The sequence below is a fragment of the Sparus aurata genome, chromosome 16, assembly GCF_900880675.1.
Source record: "Sparus aurata chromosome 16, fSpaAur1.1, whole genome shotgun sequence".
NCBI lineage: Eukaryota > Metazoa > Chordata > Actinopteri > Spariformes > Sparidae > Sparus > Sparus aurata.
This window is the reverse complement of record NC_044202.1, coordinates 24,607,384-24,626,624: the sequence shown is the minus strand read 5'-3', so window position 1 is coordinate 24,626,624 and position 19,241 is coordinate 24,607,384. Positions and strand designations below refer to the sequence as shown.

General features: G+C 40.4%; 1 protein-coding gene across 1 annotated transcript in view; it reads right to left on the bottom strand.

Annotated features, from left to right (window-relative positions):
- Positions 1–19,241, bottom strand: part of ralgapa1 (Ral GTPase activating protein catalytic subunit alpha 1) — a 48,356-nt gene that overhangs the window by 28,086 nt on the left and 1,029 nt on the right. The window contains exons 2-18 of the mRNA XM_030391856.1: positions 16,111–16,221; positions 15,930–15,979; positions 15,149–15,206; positions 14,274–14,317; positions 13,860–14,037; positions 13,589–13,704; positions 13,053–13,191; positions 11,038–11,246; positions 9,472–9,792; positions 9,079–9,252; positions 7,183–7,254; positions 6,903–7,051; positions 6,622–6,745; positions 6,147–6,293; positions 2,649–2,739; positions 1,997–2,161; positions 377–523 (exon numbers count right to left, since the gene is read on the bottom strand). Of these exons, the coding sequence (XP_030247716.1) occupies positions 377–523; positions 1,997–2,161; positions 2,649–2,739; positions 6,147–6,293; positions 6,622–6,745; positions 6,903–7,051; positions 7,183–7,254; positions 9,079–9,252; positions 9,472–9,792; positions 11,038–11,246; positions 13,053–13,191; positions 13,589–13,704; positions 13,860–14,037; positions 14,274–14,317; positions 15,149–15,206; positions 15,930–15,979; positions 16,111–16,221 (2,295 nt within the window). The remainder of the gene's footprint in view (positions 1–376; positions 524–1,996; positions 2,162–2,648; positions 2,740–6,146; positions 6,294–6,621; positions 6,746–6,902; positions 7,052–7,182; positions 7,255–9,078; positions 9,253–9,471; positions 9,793–11,037; positions 11,247–13,052; positions 13,192–13,588; positions 13,705–13,859; positions 14,038–14,273; positions 14,318–15,148; positions 15,207–15,929; positions 15,980–16,110; positions 16,222–19,241) is intronic.

Below are 19,241 nucleotides of genomic sequence, written 5' to 3'. Positions count from 1 at the left end.
AAAAATAACCCAACTCTTCACTTAATTTTCAAAAATGAAAAATGAACAATATACTTTGCTCATCCATTTGTCACATGCAAAATGCCAAGCGATGCTGATGAGACTACTGCACAGGTTCAGGAGAATGATGCATCTATGATGTTCAAGCATTTGTCAAAATCACTTTTCATCCCCATAACATGTCACAAAGGGAAGGGCCATATGATTCCTGATGATCCACATGCAAACTGCTGCTTCAGTAATGACAAATTGATGGCCAGGAAAACTAATACAGGGACTAGACAACAGGCACAAAGTTTCGATTTCGGACAGACGTTCAGACAAGTCTCCAGGCAAAGAGGCAGGCAGGCAGAGAGGTAGTGCAAAGAGTGTGTACCTGCCAGCTGGTCGGCAAGGGGGGGTAGTAAAGGGTGGTGGTGGTGGAGGAGGACAGGAAGAGGCGGAGCCAGAGCAGGAGCACTCTTAGCACTCCGGATAAAGGCTGAGGACAGCAGAGAGTCCCCCGTAGAACAGCTACGCAGGGCTGAAGAGGTGGGAAGAACAGATAGAAGAGAGACAGAATAAGGGGGTAAAGAGTGTGAGACAGAAAAGGAAAGCCAAGAAGGAAACAAAAAGGAAACAAAGGAGAATAGAGGGTATTGCAGTGGCAAGAAAAGTGAAGGGGTAAGTGGAGGAAAGGTGGGTGAAAAAGTGAAGGGAATGAGAACAACGTTCTCAATGTGTCAAAAGTATGACCAGTGAAAATAAAGATATTAGACAGAGAGAGAAGATAAGATGAAGCAAAGATGTGTTGAGAGGAAGTAGGTGAAGATATACATAAAAAAATCAATCATTTACGGGATGAGCAAAGCATGGAAAGATAATTTGGAGAGAAGGACAAGAAATGAGTGAAAAAAATGACAGGGTTGAAATGAGGAAAAAAGGTTCAAGGAGGAAACGTTAAGGGAAAGAGACAGAGAAAGGTGATGGAGCAGTGAGACAGGGTTAGCTCTGGAGGAAAGACGGTGAGACAGCGAGAGGCTGGTGGCAGCTTGGCACTCTGTTTCAAAACATATCTCCTTTTGAGACCACGATACACAGGAGCACTACAGTTTTTAAATGCTAGGTCACTTACAAAATGAGGTTATCTGCAAGTTTGGCTAAGTCCAGGATTTTTTCAGTGCATTCCCAGTTGAATATTCAACTGAAAAGGGGAACAAAAACAACTGCACACCTGCAGGGATGTTGCTCAGCATGTGTGGGCTCATTTCTAAATCTTTAAACTTGAACAACTGTTGCTTCACCAAACAGAACGCAGTTTAGAGTAAGGAGTTTGCCAACTTCCTTCCTCACTCTCTTGGAAACAACCCTGTCCCCTTCCCTGGAAGTTAAAGCAACTATAGAGGGTAAAGGGTAGATACAACATGTTATATAGAGTGTTAGCTGGTCACGAATTAGAACAGCATTTGTCTTTCCAATGTTGCTAGTATATGGAATTGCTATTTGAATTTGGGCAGTTATTACTGTTACAGTCTTTGACGTCTTATGGGCTCCTCCATATTTTCAACATCCCAACTTCATCCTCTGACTTGTATTTATTATGAGCCGTCATCATCTCGCTCTAAGCTCATACTGGTATTTCAGTACAATGTGGTGTTATGACCATTTCTTTCACACTGATGGCCACAGTTGAAGGCTTAGCATAAACAATGTGGAGGACTGACAGTAAGCATACACCACAACTTCCTGTCAGACAGGCAAGATGGGAAAGGTGGAGGAGAGTTAAATAAAACAGACTTAAGAAGAAAGAGAAACTATCTAAAGTGTTCTGAGGAAAGGCAGTGCCCGGATTACTTCTAGGTGTGTCCCTCTTTAACACACATACACATAACACCTGCCAGTTTGAAACCAATACACACTATGATGCCTGGGAGTTGAACATGACTAGTAGCAAAGATTTCTAGCCTTTAAACTTTTCATTTGCACATGCACCGGATGGACAGAGAGGGATACTGACCTACAGTCTTCTGGCGGACGATACTCCTGGCCTTTTCAATGCCTGGCGAGCCAGCAGTTGTGGCGCTTCGCTGCCTCATGGCTGCTGCCTGGACCGGTTGGTCTCTGCTCCAGCCTTTAGAAAAGGAGCGATCCACAATCTGTCGCTGGCCCTCGGAACCTATACCTGGTGTTGATGGATGGAGGTGACAAACTGTGTCAATGCACTTGTAATGGTACCTATCACAGGACATATATTACCTCTATCTGTGACTATGCACTAATACCTATGTGTCATGAAACAGATGTGATGCACATTATCTTTTCTTTCATATTTGGTTGACTGAAGTATCCCAGTTTTTTCTTAGGTTCCTTTTATATGATGTTTCATATTTCTGGATATTTTCAAACAGTGTACATTTTTTTATTGTCCAACTGTAATACATATCCTTATGATCAACTACTTACAGCTAAAGCAAGAGGTTCTAGCAATTAATGTTCTCAATGCATCTTCATCATGGTGTTGCACACTATATACAAAACTAAGGATTTGTGCAGCTAGATAGTAATTATCTTAAATATTATGGGACAGCCGACTTGGTTTAGGAATTGCTGGTAGAAGGTTCTGCATGTTACACAGTTACAAAGGGAAATACGATTATCTTGTGACCAACCTTTTCCTTTATGTTTCTTCTGTTTTTGTTCACTGAGTTTGTCCAGAGGCAGCTCATTCAGATCAACACTGTATAGGTTCCTGGCCAACACCTAAGACACAAAGATATTTTCTAACACCAACTAGTGCTTAAGGTAAAAAGGATGATTTGTCAGGCAAGGCTGCTCAAAATTGAAAAGCAACACAAAACTACACAAGATCCCTCACTGCTTTCAAAAATTAAAGAAATTAGGGATAACATAGATAGACTACTAACCACTGAAATTGAAAAGAAGACAAGATTTTTAAAACAATCTTACTATGAAGTGGGTCCGAGGGCAACTAAATTGCTGGCAAAAAGATTGAAAAGGCAACAAGCGGATAGGACAATTCATAAGATAAGGGATATAAACACAAATCAGGTAATCAATGAACCCAAGGAGATTGAAACTAAATTTATGAACTACTATAGAGACTTGTATAGCCAGCCTTTATCTGCTGATACAGATCAAATTAAAGTCTTTCTCAAGGACTTAGACCTACCAGCTATTGGGAAAAATCAGAATGACCTCTTGACCTCACCCATTACAAGAGAAGAAATACAAAAGGCAGTAAGTAAATTAAAAACAGGTAAATCTCCTGGCAGTGATGGCCTACCATCTGAATGGTACAGAACATTAAGTGAACAACTCATACCACTACTTGAATTATCATTTAACTATACACTTGAATATGGTGAAATCCCCCCATCCTGGAAGGAAGCAATAATAACAGTGATTCCTAAGAAAAATAACAGCGAGACTTGCTCGGATTACAGACCTATATCTCTACTCAACATTGATTATAAACTGTATACTTCTATTATTTCCAAAAGATATGAACATTTTCTTAGTGACATTATTGAGGAAGATCAGACAGGTTTTATTAAGGGACGTCAAGCCCAAGATAACATTAGGAGAACGCTACACATCATAGATCATATCCAAAATAAAAATATTAGTGCGGCCTTGATAAGCCTGGACGCGGAAAAGGCATTTGACAGCGTTAATTGGACTTTTTTATATCTGGTTCTTAAACAATTCGGACTCAACGACAAAGCTGTTGAATGTATTAAAACACTCTATCAAAGACCAACTGCAAGGATAAGAATAAACGGTAGCTTGACTGAGAGCATAACTTTAGAACGGTCCACCAGGCAGGGTTGCTGCCTGTCACCAATTTTGTTTGCAATCTTCATAGAGCCCCTGGCCCAAGCAATCAGGCAGAATAAAGATCTTAAAGGGATAAAGGTTGGGAGAAATGTACACACCATTGGGCTTTTTGCTGATGACGTGATTTGTTATCTAGAGGACCCAGACACATGTATTCCCATACTAATTAATCAACTTGAAGAATTTGGTTTTTACTCAGGATATAAGCTGAACCTGACTAAAACACAAATTTTAACGTTCAATTGCCACCCCCCTAAACACATACAATCAAAATATAATTTGAATTGGAATGCAACAAAAATGAAATATCTTGGGGTCACCCTAACACGAAGAATTGACGAAATATACGAAGCCAATTACATCAAAGTAGATAAGGAAATTAGGAACGATTTAGACAGGTGGACTGTCCTTCCATTAGACATTGGTTTACGAATAGAGACCATAAAAATGAATATCCTCCCCCGCATCCTCTATCTGTTCCAGGCATTACCTATTGAGATACCTGAGAAACAATTTAGAATATGGGATAAAATCATTTCAAGGTATATATGGAATGGTCACAGACCAAGAATTAAATTTAAAACATTACAGATTGGGAAAGATGGGGGAGGCATGGCGTTGCCAAACCTCCAGGAATACTACCATGCAGCACAAATTAGGCCTGTAATTTGTTGGTGTGATGAAGACTATGTAGCAAAATGGAAGAACTTTGAGCAATTTGTGCACGGAAGAGAAATTCAAAGCCTTATTGGAGATAGAGAAGAAACATTAAGTATGATTGAACATGTAGACACTGTCACTCGATTTACACTTAAAATGTGGTTTAATTTAGTACAAAAATATAGACTGGAGAAAGAGCTTAGACTGATTCAGTGGATAGCTTATGATAGGTGTTTCATCCCCAGTTCTCTTGACCAGACATTTAAACAATGGATTACAAGTGGAGTAACAGCAATGTGTACACTAATTAAAAATGGTAATTTCATGAATTTCCAGGAGATTAAGCAGAAATATAACTTAAATAACCGGGATCATTTCAGATATTTACAAATAAGGGACTATTTTGACAAAGAAATAAGGCATAATGTAGATTTAGATAATAATGGAATAATCAGAACCATAATTGGAGTATACAATTCAAAAAAATATAGAATAATATCTACAGTATATCACAATTTAATGGAGAGAAGAGGGAATACAACTTCATACGTAAAGCTGAAATGGGAAGGAGAGCTGGGTGTGAATATCTCTGAAGATGAATGGTTACAGATCTGGAGAACACAACAGTCAACCACATCATCACGTGCTTGGAGATTATTTTGTTGGAAGAGCTTAATTAGATTCTTTATCACACCTAAAATCCAGAACAAATACCTGTTAGCATCGCAGCCATGTTGGAGAAAGTGTGGGGCTACAAATGTAGACCATTCCCATGTTTTTTGGCTCTGCCCTAAAATTATAAAATTTTGGGAAGATGCTCACCTGAACATTGTCAGAATTCTGGATTATGACATATCAAAGTCATGTGTACTACTTTACTTTGGTAATATGACAGGGAATGTTGTGTTAAAAGAGGACAGATATTTGTTGAAAATTTTGTTAGCAGCTTGTAAAAAAGCAATTACGAGAAAATGGTATAAACCTGACCCACCAACACAAGATGATTGGCTGAAAATTGTGAACGAAATATATGTCATGGAGCTGTTGACCCACAAGATAAGGACTCAAGAAGAACAATGTCGAGAAAAATGGGAGAAATGGACTGTCTATGCATCAACGACAGGACAAGGACTATCGCACTGACATTAACATGGGAGCAAACTGAAGTTATAGCAATCCAACTTGTTCACTTTCTGATGGTGTTTTGTTTTGTTTTGTTTCTTTTTTAAGCTTTGTCAATGTTTAAAAAAACGGCAATAAAAAATAAAGTATCAAAAAAAAAAAAAAGGATGATTTGTCATATGCTGAGGAAGAATGGAAAATATATTCATGACAGATTCAGTGTAATCCTGTCAAAAAATATATATAAATGAAAGTGAACATGGAGGCAAACTGGCAGGCATGTGGGAACAGGAATGGAACTATTGATTCCTTCATTCTACTAAAGTTCTTCTCAAATGACAATTTTCTGCGGGTGTCATAGTAAGTAACTGAACTGAAAGGACAAATTCTGTTGATAAAATGTATTGATAAAAAATTGTAATTTCTCATTGAAGACAGTGAATCAAATGAAATTATTTTATTATAATGTTAAATTATTTAAACACATAATACTTGGATGATAACATGATTAAAATAACTTCCAGTACCTTGGTGAGGGTCTCCATGGTTAGTGACCACTCAGTGACCAGTTCATCCCAGCAGGTCAGAGATGAGAGGACGGACAGGAGGTCGTCCCACAGTTCTCTGCTGATGTAGACGTTTAAGTTCCCCTTGATCCAGGCGACTATCAAGGTCTGGACAGACAGATGGTAATAAAATGATAGAAAGTTGGATTAAAGATGCACTCTACTTATTAAAACTAAATACTAGTCAACTGGGTCATACATGGACTCTATCAAACTTTATTATAATAACTTTATCATTATTATATAAAGTGTTTAGATAAACAATGACATCAGATCATTGTACCAGCAGGACTTCTTCGTTATATCTGTCATGGTATACAACGTATTTGTATTTGGTATCTAGAGCAGTCCCTCTCCCAATAGCTGTGTGTTGTAACAACATTTTATTGACTTAAGAAAAATAAATGGACAGTTTGATATGGTAAGAGCAATGTACCTGAAAGATAGGTCCAGCCAGTCTGCCTGACAATGTGTTGTTCTTCTTGCCCTGGGGCATGATGGATGGAGGTCTTTTCATCACTGACTCTGTCACCCTCAGCAGAACCAGTAATATCTGCTCCCTACAAACAAAATAAAAAGAGAGAAAATGTGGTGGAACCTTTAACCTCACGATTCTACTGAATGTAGATGGTGTTTTTGGTTGGATGATCTCTTAGTCCACAATGACAAGTTCAATTTATTGTGTATCTGGTGACAGTGCAGCTTCTTCTTTTTTACCATGTTTTCTGGTCCATGGTCTCATGCATGACAAGGCTGCGGTAGATGTTCAGGACTCGCTTGCACATGTCGACATGCTCCTCCAAAAGGATCTTGATATCATTTGCTGGCTCCAGTAGGAAAACGTTAGAGGAGTGGGTGATAAATACCTGAAAGGGAGACAAGCAGGCAAGATGTCAAATGGGTCCACAATCTATTTTTCAAAGACTATGCAAGGTAAAAGGTAAGTAAAGTAAGCTGAGACTCTTGTGTGCATGTATGAAATGTGCGAGGACCATACCTGTAGGGTAGTCTGAACTCCAGCATGAACGCTGTATTCCAGCAATTCACTATCAATCATCTTGTTCATTCCCTGAGAAAACAAACATACACATGTAGTTAGGAAATATCACCTCAAAATACATGCGACAGCTCATGATAGGGCTGGGCGATGTAGCCTAAAAATTGAATCTCCGATTTTTTCACACTAAACTCGATTTACGATTTTTTTTCTCTTCTCAAGAACAAACTTCAAATTACAAAGAAATGATTAAAAGCATTGCTTTTATTTTAATGCTATGATTTACAACAAATTTGCCCAGCCATTGTAAACAGTGCAGCTTCAAACTCACACAAAAAAGTGCATCCTTTTGAAAAGACTGTGTCCCTTTTTGCTTTTGTAAACATAAATTTAACATGTCAGATTGCTTACTGTTATAAAAACAGATAAGTTTCCATATTGGTATTGATAAAGTGTTAATATAACTTTCATTAAATCCTTTATTTTGCAAAAGGTGCCTTTGTTTACAAAAAAGTATTTCATGTCCCTGAAGATATGTAATCTAAATTAAACATCTGCATGCATTGCATAGTAAACATGACATGTTGGTAGATTTTACAAATTTTTGGCCATGAAGACGAGCCTGTCTGCTTCCTCTGGCTTGAGACATCATGCCCCGTTGGGGCTTCGTAACACAAGCCTGGGGTCGAACATTTTCTGCATGTGGATGAACCTCCGGCGTTTCCACTGTAAATACGAGCAGCATATCTTTAGCGATATGTAACGTGACTGCATCTGTAACAGCTGTCCACCGGGACCGTTTCTTCTCATACGGGACACAATGATTAAATGATTCCGCTAATGTTGGCTGCTTTATAGCGGATACGTGTGGGCTGCCGCGGTCTGTACATCTTGTAGTGAACGACAAGTGTCCCACTGTGATCCAGGCGTCTGTTTGACATGCTGAAATAAATGGTTCGGTCCGCTGTCTTTAGATGCAACAGCCTTTGAACAATCTTTGCAGCGGACGGCGGTTTGTTCGAGGTCTGACGCCACAAAACCAAGCTACTAACGAGACAGTGCCTTTTTATGAACGAACTCTTTGCTCGCTGCATGTTGTGTTTGTTTCTCTGTGGAAAGTCAATGCGGGGAGGAGGGAGGAGCCGACTATGAACTACGGGAGCCCACGAGGAGCAGCGGCGGAGCAAGTTAAATAAAAAAATCGATTTTCATTTTTAAAAATCGTCCTGAACCAAAAACTCAAATTAATTGAATTTGCCGATTTTTCGCCCAGCCCTAGCTCATGATTTTAAAATGTTTCAAATAGTCACAAAATTATAAAAAATCAACAATAAATTTCCTTGTCTTAAAAAAAAAATTATTTTATTATTGCCTGGAAATAACATGTTATTACTATGGTAAAATGTCATATCTAGGTGTTGGTAAACATACAGAAGACTTTTTATCAAAGAAGGAAAAGCACAGGTGGAATTTATAACATCAGTGGTGGTTGGATACCATTTAGGTGAGCTAGGTCCAGCGCTCTGGCATTGTGCACGCTCGCTCACTCGCATTTCTTTCAGGGACACCTTAAAACGATGCCTTCATTAACATCATTGGTCACACCTGTGCTTTTTCTGCTTTGACAAGTTAAAATGTCTGCTGTGTAAAGGGTCCATTCAAATCGGCTTTACTAAACATGGCTTTTGACTATTTGAAAAGCATAATGTAAAAGGGTAAGGCTTTCGATTACAATTTCAAGCCCAGGAATTTTGACATGAATCCGTTGTTGAAGCCATACTGAGTAAGTAAAATCCCTCTGTTAGTGGGCTGGTCAGACTCTAGCCAAGCTAACATACTAACATAGCAGCCCCCCTTTTTTGCTTGATGCATATAAGCGTTTGATGACTTCCTCACCTCATCCTCCTTGTCTCCGAGCTGAGAGCCTGAATCTAGACTGCCTCCTATGGGATAGGGACCCTCCTCTGGCTCCTTCATAAACACTGGCCTGTCCTCAATGGAGATCCACTCCTGATAAACACGGACCACTTTACGCATTGCTGCAGCTTCGCACATGGGAAGGAGAAATGCCTATATTGATGGAGACAGACATAAATATGAACTTCTTTACAACACACAACCAGTTACATAGACAAAGAAACAAATCTATAAAAAACAGAAATCACAGTTGGACTAATGATACTGGACATTAAGTATATGTAAATGTATATACTGTTCGAAAAATGCCATTTAGATCTATTCCAATGCAGACAAAATAACACATGAAAGTGAATGTCAGTATGGTTTCACCTGTCTAAAGATCTCAGTGATGAAGTTGACGTTGGTTCTGGAGTTGGTCAGTACTCTCCTCACCACCTCCATGTCCGTCAGCTGCTCTTCATCTATGGAGCAGAGTGAGGAAGAGCTGGGCTCCCTCTCTGTTAATGTAGATGTGTTGGAGTGGCTTTGTTCAGGCTCACCCCCAGCCCCTGGACCCCCACATAACCCCATGCTGCCTCCGCCTGATCCAGATGACCCACTGCCTTCCAGGTGGCTGTCAGACCGAATCCCGCCTCCACCACTGTCGTCTGAGCTGCCTGCTGAGCGAGCTGCCAGGCCGGCTGCTGCTCGCTAAAGGTGAAAATTTGGATTAAACAACGAGGTAAATAAATAAAAATAGAATCAGATGATAATGTTCCAAATATACATCAAAGTAAACTAACATTTTGCCATATTGTCAGTTATGTGCAATGGAATATTTTCACGTCATTTAATTTTTTTTTTCACCTTTTTGGTGAATATGTCAATCTTTTTCCGAATTGCTTTTTTAAACACCAGGGCCCGTATTCACAAAGAATCTTAAGGCTAAAAGTAGCACCTAACAGGCGAATTTAGGAGCAACTCCTAAAAATAATGGGCGTGTCAGTCGTAACTTTAGCACTCCTAATTTTTGAAAATAAGAGTTATTCACAAAACACTTTAAGCCTAAAAGTAGCCTCAAGTCTGGGAGACCTTAGAAGTAGTCCAGAGGACTCCTAACTCGCTAAGACCTGGTCACAGCCGAATGTTTTGGAGACGCTAAATGACAGGGAATTATTAAAACGAGGTCGGATGGACCGCGAAGGGATTTAAGTTGTGGTTGAGTTGGTGAGGGACGCAATAACGTCCCCAACCAACCGAAACAATCCAATAACGCCAGAGTTAAAATGTTTGGCAACACTCATTTGTCTACGGGGAAAATGCAGCTCTTCACACAGGACAAGTTTTACCTGGGGACCTCAAGTGATTTAGAAATTATCACACCACGTCTGTGTTTCGTGCAGCGCATTCACACAGGGTAAGCTAAGTCTGTGTTCATTTTTGTCAGAAGCGTTTTTGTTTGGGGGGGGGGGGGGGGGGGGGGGCAATATCTTTTCATAGGCTTTGTCATGGGCTTGTAGGCAACTTCCTTATTTTCACTTCATGCATTGCGTAGCCTAAATGACTTTTCAATGGGCTGCCCTGTCACTCAACAACCAATCACCGTTGTCACCACTTCTAAGTGCGTCCTTATAAAATGACGTCATCCACAGCAACAGAGAGTAACTTCTAGTTTAGGAGTTCACTGTTTTCATAACTAAAAGTAGGTCTCAGCGGCTTTGTGAATTACTTTTAAGAATCGACTCCTACATAAAAACTTTTTGTCCGATTTAGGAGTACTCCAAACGTTAAGATAAAAGGCTTTGTGAAAACGGGCCCTGATCATCTTAGACTCATCATCTTTTACTATTTCAGGTGGGGAAAAAAAACCTACCAACTGATTATAGAAAATAACCTGCAGAATAAATGTCAACAAAAACACTCTCTGTCTATTGCCAAGATTTTTGGGTGTGTAACCTGTATGTTCTTGGGAACGTTCTCTCCCTCTGTTCCTGGGATGTGTGTCTGTGTGTTGGGTCGCGGCTCGAGCCAGAAGGAAACCAGCCAGCGAATGAAGATGACTCGGGCCTGAAGGAAACTCTCCTTGGTGCAATACAATGTTTCACCACCGTCTTGCTCCCTGCGCACTATGCTGTAGTAGGGCTTAGGTCGCATCGGAGGCACATCTGCAGGGACAGAGGAAAATCTTTATTCATGTGATTAGAAAAAAAAAAAAAAAGTGTTCAGAGTTCAGTGTGCTCCAAGTTGTCACTGGATTTACAGTGTCCAGTAACTATTAACCTTATAACCAGTATGTCATGCTATCAAGTACAGTCGCTTCTGAAAAATTAAATAGTATTTACACCAGAGGGGTGTACTGCGAAGCCAGTTTAGTGTGTTAGCGAGGTATGTTGAGTCTAAAGCCAGGCTTCTCTGTACTACAAACGTGGCTCTCTTTTAACCCGGCTAGATCACCATGGTAACTTATGCTTAGCTCATAACCTGGTTGGGACCAGGTTATGTTCAGAGTTTCAGCTTAAAATCGGCTATAAAAGCGCCGCTGTTTCACTGTGTAACTCATTCGTAGATGGCGTCACCATTCATTGAGAACCCGGTGGACCTGGGAGCAAGAATAATTCGGGCAGCACTACGACGTGAGCGGCTTCTTCGAGATCGCGCTGATCCGCTGGCATTTCCTGATGAAATTCTCTATGAGCGATACAGATTTTCAGCCGAGGGAATACGGTACATTTGCTCACTTATTGAGCTGAGTGTCAGGAATGCCACTCGAAGAAGCTGTGCGCTCACTGTCGGGCAAACTGTTTGTGTAGCCCTTTGTTTTTTGCCACGGGAACCTTCTTACATTCAGTCGGTGATGCAGAAAATCTGAGCAAGAACACACACTGACAAAATGATGGGGCAGCTTGGCTACATACCACTTTGAATGATGTTTTTTGTATTTGGCTCTAACTTGCTGCCATGTCCGCCTGCTGCTTCCACATCTTAATAAAATGCAATATGAAATATTAATTAGGCCAACCTAGTATTTATTTGTCACAGATAATGAGTAAAGTTAATTATTTCTTTGATGTGGCCATGAATAAACTGATGAACTGATCAATGTTTCACCCGTTGTAGGGCAGTGTACGCCCAAACACAAATCTTACAGGCTGGAGCTATTTTCACTGTCAAAAAGCTCTTTATTGTCATTGTACAGGGACAGTAGCTACATTTGCTTGTTCATCCCGACACAGTAATACAAAAAAAAAAAAAAAAAAAACACTGATCATTTATAGCCTACGCACACTCAGCCTCGCTTTCAATAAAACACACACGCGCATTCTATAACTGAGATCAGTAAAATGTGAAAACAATATAGACATCATTCAAAAATGAAAAAAGATAGTTGTTGCTTCAGTGTATTTATTTTTTTAATGGATGAGGGTTAATGTGTAAAAGTTGCACAATGTTGAGCTTTCAGAAATGAAAACACTAAGGGCTTAATATAATATTGATATATTAATCATTGTTAACTTACGCATTTACACAGTCAGCACTTTTCTGCCAGCAGCCCTCCCTCGCTCTGTTGACAGCGACAGTGTTACTTTTTACCGTGATGGTTTCCTTGAATTCTTCATAGTCCTGCATAATAAGAATCTGCTCATCTTGAGTAAAATATGTGGCTCAGGATCGATCCATTTTCGCACGGAAGTAGAATAATATGATGTCAAACGCCCCCTTTTATGTGAACGCGCACAGAGCACAAAGCAGAGAACCGGACTTAACAAATTAAGTTGATAACCACTGTTGCAGTACCGTTTAACTCTATTTGGGGACTTGGGGCTTTGTTGAGCTGCATCATGAGCGCAAAGCCTGGCTATGTTGAGCCCCCTTCGCAGTACAGGCCTCAGGTGACACAGTGATTTTCTACCCAGAAGTTATTGTAAACAAGCATTTGTAAGTGGTTCGATTGAAGACCTAATGTAACTGACCCAGTATGGGGTTGTAGAGGCTGGTTTCCATGGCGAAGTTGGGGAAGATGTGAGGGAGGTAAAACTTCCTGAAGTGACCAAAGAGGAAGCTGAAGCCACGCTCATGGTTCTCTTTACAACGCCACTCAAGAGACTTGGCCTGGTGGACACACACATAAAGATAAACAAGCTCGAGTTACAACAAGAGCATCACACACAGAAAGAGTGTCAAGTGGAGAAGAGCACCATTGTTTTAGGGGAGAATGTTATCAGTGTGCGCATGACTGTATGTACGTGTGTAATAGTGGCAAGAAGAGGAAGCACAAGAACGACGTCTCTGTGCGTCAATAAGGGATGAAACAGAGAGTTAGTTATACCAGCAAAGGGTTTGATGAATTCAATTACCATCACATTTCTGTACATGATAATGTCAAGAAGAGGCAAAATAACTGGTTTCTGCGATATATTTAGCGTTGGTGGCATTAGTAAGGCAGTGCACCATTTGCAAAAGTGTAATTATGTAGTGTTAGTGTGTTAGTAAGAAATGAGGATAATACCTGGTTTACCATGTATTTGAGCAGAGCTTCTAAAAAGTAAGCAGTGAGGTCTTCCTGGTTCTTGTCACCTGACTGGGGTGGAACCAGTGGAGTGATCTCTTCTGGGGTGACCTGACCTGCAGTGGGGAAAAGCATGTAGATTTAATGTTTTTATCCCTATGAATATGAAAAATGTGCTCTTGTTTGTGAAATACATTAAATACATCTGTTGAATGTTGAGCCCATTGATAAATCTGACTCCAGTGTGCGTGTGCGTGTTTCTTCTACTAACTCTCTGTTAAACTCAGCGGTGGGTTGATCAGAGTGTCCAGCGTGCGCGGTGTCCCATGGCAGAGTGGAGCTGGGAAGCCGGGAATCAAACACGCAAACATGCAGAGCTGCTCACGCTCTGCATTACTCTGTAATGCTTGCATCCACAGCAAGAACAAGCGCACACCTTCACGACGGATCTACAGTGAAGATGAGAGAGGGACAGATGAGGACTGAGGGAAAACCTAAATGAGTAAATATTACATATTTAGACCACATTTCTTACAGACCCTGTCATTAAGATGAAGATTTGTTTAAAGCAGTCAATTTGCTTTTAGGATAAGAGTAGCTAACACATGACAACAACCAGTTTATTCAAATCTAGATGCTATGACTGTCAGGTTGACACCGAGTTGCCAGCCAATCACAACAGTACCTTCAGAGAGTTCCCAGTATGCAGCAGCTTCTTGAGAATCAGCCCTGAGACAGAAATAAAACGTCAGCTTGAACTTTCAAAACTACAGTGCACAGTGAGTAAGCTTAGCCACATCTCTTAATATTAATGCATGATGAATACTTTTGAATTGGTGAAAGAAAATGTGTTGCCAAACTTCAGTAAAGCGCTTGTGAAATACAGTTATGCTGATTAACCTGGAACAGCTGGTTAGCTTTGTCATTACACAATCTGTCAGGTGAGTGACCGCACTGTTCAGAACTGGTTGAACTTAATTTAAAGAGCAACTAAACCCCCAAACCACTTTTTTCTGCTGAAAACCAATGTATTTGGGTATGAAGTAGTGTTGCTGAGTGATTCTGGTCCAACTCTTGACATTTTAGTCGAAGTATTTCAATTTGGCGTAATTTGTAGTAAAAATGTAAGTGTGACTGCCCTCTATGGGTTGAAACCCGGTTATTACAATCGAATTTTCCTATTGGCTGAGATGGAGGCAGATGACGTTTTGGAGGCAGCTTTCGTCACGGTCCACCACGGTTAGCTCCGCCCCCTCCTATAAAAACTAGCACCTGCTGATCTGGAATCTGTGGCGAGTAGGTTGGATTGAGAGAATTACGAATAGAGAGGCATAGTGATTATTGAGTAGGTAGTGTAGTGTGGTGACGGTTAGGGGGAAGGGGGGAATCGGAGAGTACTCCTGGAGCCCCGCCCATCATCAAGGCATTTTTTGAATTTCCAGCTTAGAGCACGTCATCCAAAACTGAGGGGTTTAGTTGCTCTTTAACAACACTCACATGAATAAGATCTACTTTAAGACATATTTTTCAGCAAAGAGTGTTGAGGATGGGTTTTGTTACCGATGCTGTGGAACTGCCATCGGCTCTGGATTCTCTCTGGCAGGAGCTGGAGGATTTTCTGGGAGAAAAAAAGAAAAAAGGTTATTATATAGAGAAAATTATTATTAGTGATTACAGCATGACTTGTTATGTTATGAGCAAGTTTTATATAACCTAAAAATAACCTAAAATATACTGTACATCAAGACGACCTGTTCCATTTACCTTGATAACGTTTAATGATTATAATGTCACTGGTTGGCTGGTTATTCACTGGATTCAGACAGTAATGATGGAAGAAACTGCTCCATGAATACAACACCAATACAATCAATAATTATAAAACATTGTTCATTGTACTACTCTAGTTTGAGCTAATAGTTCTCAGGGGAAACTATGATAGACACATTCTTTTATTCAAGTACTCAGTGGACTTGTTGTGCTTTGCCGAGCCTTGTTCTGAATTTAAACTGTTCAAAGGGCCAAATGGAGGTCAGGACCACACACACATACTTAGTCTGCTATCTTATCCTGGCCGCTCTAAGCCCCACCAGCCAGGTCTGAGTGTTACTAAATGCCAGTGGTCTCACTCTGAGGTCAATGCCCGCTGGTTGCTTTGGTATTGAGCGAGACCACCAACAGAAATTTGGAGCACATAGAATCACAATCACTTGAGTGATTTATTTTCACAAAATGTCAGAGCTCCATGCTTGTAGCCATGTTGAATCAAGTATGTAAGGGTTTTCTTCCTTTTATCTAGATTTCCATTTTAGCGAGGGATGTGATATATATATCTTATTACCTCAAAGATGAAGAGGATGGAGTCCAGCTCCTCCCTCTGTGACTTGTGACCTAAAAAACATATATAAAGCACAATCATATGGCTAAACAGCTATGATACATCTATTTATTTCTACACTGTGAAAGTTGAACAATCAGAGCTCAGCTTCATTGTCTGGTTCTTGACATCGAGTAAAACGTACCCTTTTGTTTGAGGCTGACCTCAATGGTGACAAAGTTCTCAAAGAAGACATAGTAGATATGGGAGTAGTTCAAGTCGAAGAACTGTTTCAGTTCTGATGGCTCTGCATTTTCTGGAAAATGAGAAAAGAAAAAAAGGTGAGAATCAAATAATACACACACACGCATACAAATACACACACGAGAAGGGTAACTCAAACTGTCAACAAAATTCTCTTCCAGAAATGTTTCCGTTGTCAGTGCTGAAAGCAGTCAATCCGTCTCCTTGACCCTCATTTTCATTTCTCATATCATATGTCCATAAAGCTTGGGCATCTCCCTAAACAGCTTTCTATTATATAAAAAAAGCGATAGAAACCAGAGTCCTGCACGGGTCTTATTTTGCAAACCTGCACCCGCCCGTACCCGTCGTACTTAAAGCCGCATCCGACCCGTTTCCCGACAGAAGCACAAATTACATTCCGCACCCGAGCCGACCCGCTATAAATTGATACCGACGCCCGACCCGCACCCGAAGCAAAATTAGACTGACGCAATTTTTAAAAATGAAAGTAAGCCAGCGTGGGGAATGGGAGTTCTGGGAGGGCGCAAGCACGCATGAATGAGCTCATATGAAATTTACCGGTACATGTTTATCATTTTGAAATGCAGGCATATTTTTGTAGATGTGTCGCTAACGATTTTTTTTTTGTTGCACCTGACGCTATGAAAATGACAATCGCAAAACCCGACCCGCGCTCTATAGGCGTCCGACCTGATCCGCACCCGTGTCCGACACAGGACATTATTTTTCACCCATTTCATCCAAATTGTGCGGGTCACCCGTCGGGTACCCGCGGGTACCCGAACCCGTGCAGGACTCTGATAGAAACATCATGCAAAAGGAAGACAACTTCAGGATAAATGTATAAGTAATGTCAATTGAAAATTAGAGATAAAACAAACACAACAGGGTATTCGCCATCCATTTCAGTCTAAATGTTTTTGACTTTGAAATCTGAAGACATTTAAAGCAATGAGGGGAAAACCCTGTCACTATGAACACCACACATATTTAAATTCCATTAATTAATTCATTAGGAAGTATGAATTTGAGGAGTGTAACATCACTGCAGCATCTGGGTTCTCTGACTATGCAGCAGAAAAGACTCGCAGCCCAGTCTGGGTCCAAGCTACAGATATTTTTTTATTCAGATATAGAGATCTAAAAGGTGGGAAGTTTACCTTTATGTGCTCTGGACTGAATCTCAACAGCACTGGCTGTCATTATGAAGGATACACAATGACGCAGATACAGAGATAAAACAAACACTTTTACAGAGAATACAACCACTGCAATAATTCAGGGTCAAACTGAAAGAAAACACAGAAGCCTGTCAAACATTAGGCATAAGCATGTGTAACGGTAGACGCACACGGAAGAGCCTCTAACGAGAGTCTCAGAGTTTGTTTATATGAAGTATTAAAGCTAACCTTTGACACACACACACACACACACACACACACACACACACACACAGAGAGAGGCTGTCTGTGTTCCTTGCCATAGTAGTTGCCCTTGTAAGGTCTTAGCTGCTACGCTGAGTTATCTTTTCCTCTGGGGACTGACAATTTTAACACTATGCCATCTCGTAAACTGATGTACAGAAGCCATTTTCATATATAACTAAGAGAAAATTATTTAGGCTCTACTTAGTCTTGCAAAATTGGGTAGTAGCACTGAATGCTTTTTAGGTTGAGACCTCAGTCTGCGATGACCAGAGCTACTTTTACCCAGTATTCTATGTTGCAGTCAACGAGTGTGAATCAGCAATCTAGGAAAACGATCCGCTTTACTCTGTTGTTTCTGTAACGGTACTGAATCTGTTTTTACCCAGACTAAACTATACTGCATAAGGAAAATACCATAAAATGCCACCAAAACAGCATTTTACAAGACTTGCAGTATGCAAGAAAACATGTACGTTAGAGACCCCAACACACAGATGGGAAAATATCAGTCATCAACACTAAACATGTGCATTATGGACACTTTAAATGTAAACCTGTATCTGTTGCAGGTAGGGCTGCCAACTTTCAATAGTTTTAACAGGGAAAAGGAACATTTTAATGCAGAAATTACTATTCCCACTAATGGTTAATTGGAATGCATTGCAAATATTTCGGTAAATAAACGCAATAGATTTTTTTCCATACAACCCTATTCTGCATCCTGAATACAACTATGGGGCCAACTATTTGTTTTTTGGTCTTACAATGACAACAGGGTCAAATATGCATGGGGAGTAGTTACTTAATAACCTGATTGCATCAAAGGGATGGAAAGCGATGAAATAGCTTCTTGTACAACCATTATTTCAGATCAGATATGAACTATTACAAAACTTTAAAACAACACTCTTACTGCTCACTTTCTGTTTGCTGCAATAGCAAAGGTAGACATTTTTCAGGGGATGGTCTTGTTTTTGGGTAAAGAAAACTAGTCGAGGTTTTAAATGAATGACGTGTGCATCATCAGCAACATGGACAAGTAATTGTTGCTATGAGGTATATCATTCAGTCTGCTTGCTCTAAAGTCTCATTGCTTCAGCTATCAATCTTAACAGTGCTGCAACTAATAGTGCTCATATACATTTTGATCAAGTGGTGGTCTGGCACCATGATCATTCAAACTGTGTGGATAGCTATTGTTCAACTGTCTGAGCACTCCTTCTCAAACAATGTGGCTGGAAATGTGTTTGTGTGTGTCCGTCTCTGTGATTGCTATCAAGGTCTTGTGTTCCCTGTAGAGCGCAGAGAGGGGGCACACCCCTTTCTGTCTCTGTCTCACACACACACACACACACACATACACACACACACAAACGCACGTCAGTAGCTATTACAATAGAAACAGGAAGTTGAGCTACTGTATAAAGACAGAGAGGAAATAGTAGGGCTATTTCCCTTTCTGGTCAGTGTGTGTGTGTGTGTGTGTGTGTGTGTGTGAGAGAGAGCAAGAGAGAGAGAGAGACACACACACACACACACACACACACACACACACTTATTTATACCCATTACCCTGGCATCCTTCTTATTCTCCCACACACTAAAATACACTGCAGCTGGTTTTGTGCTGTAATACATGTAA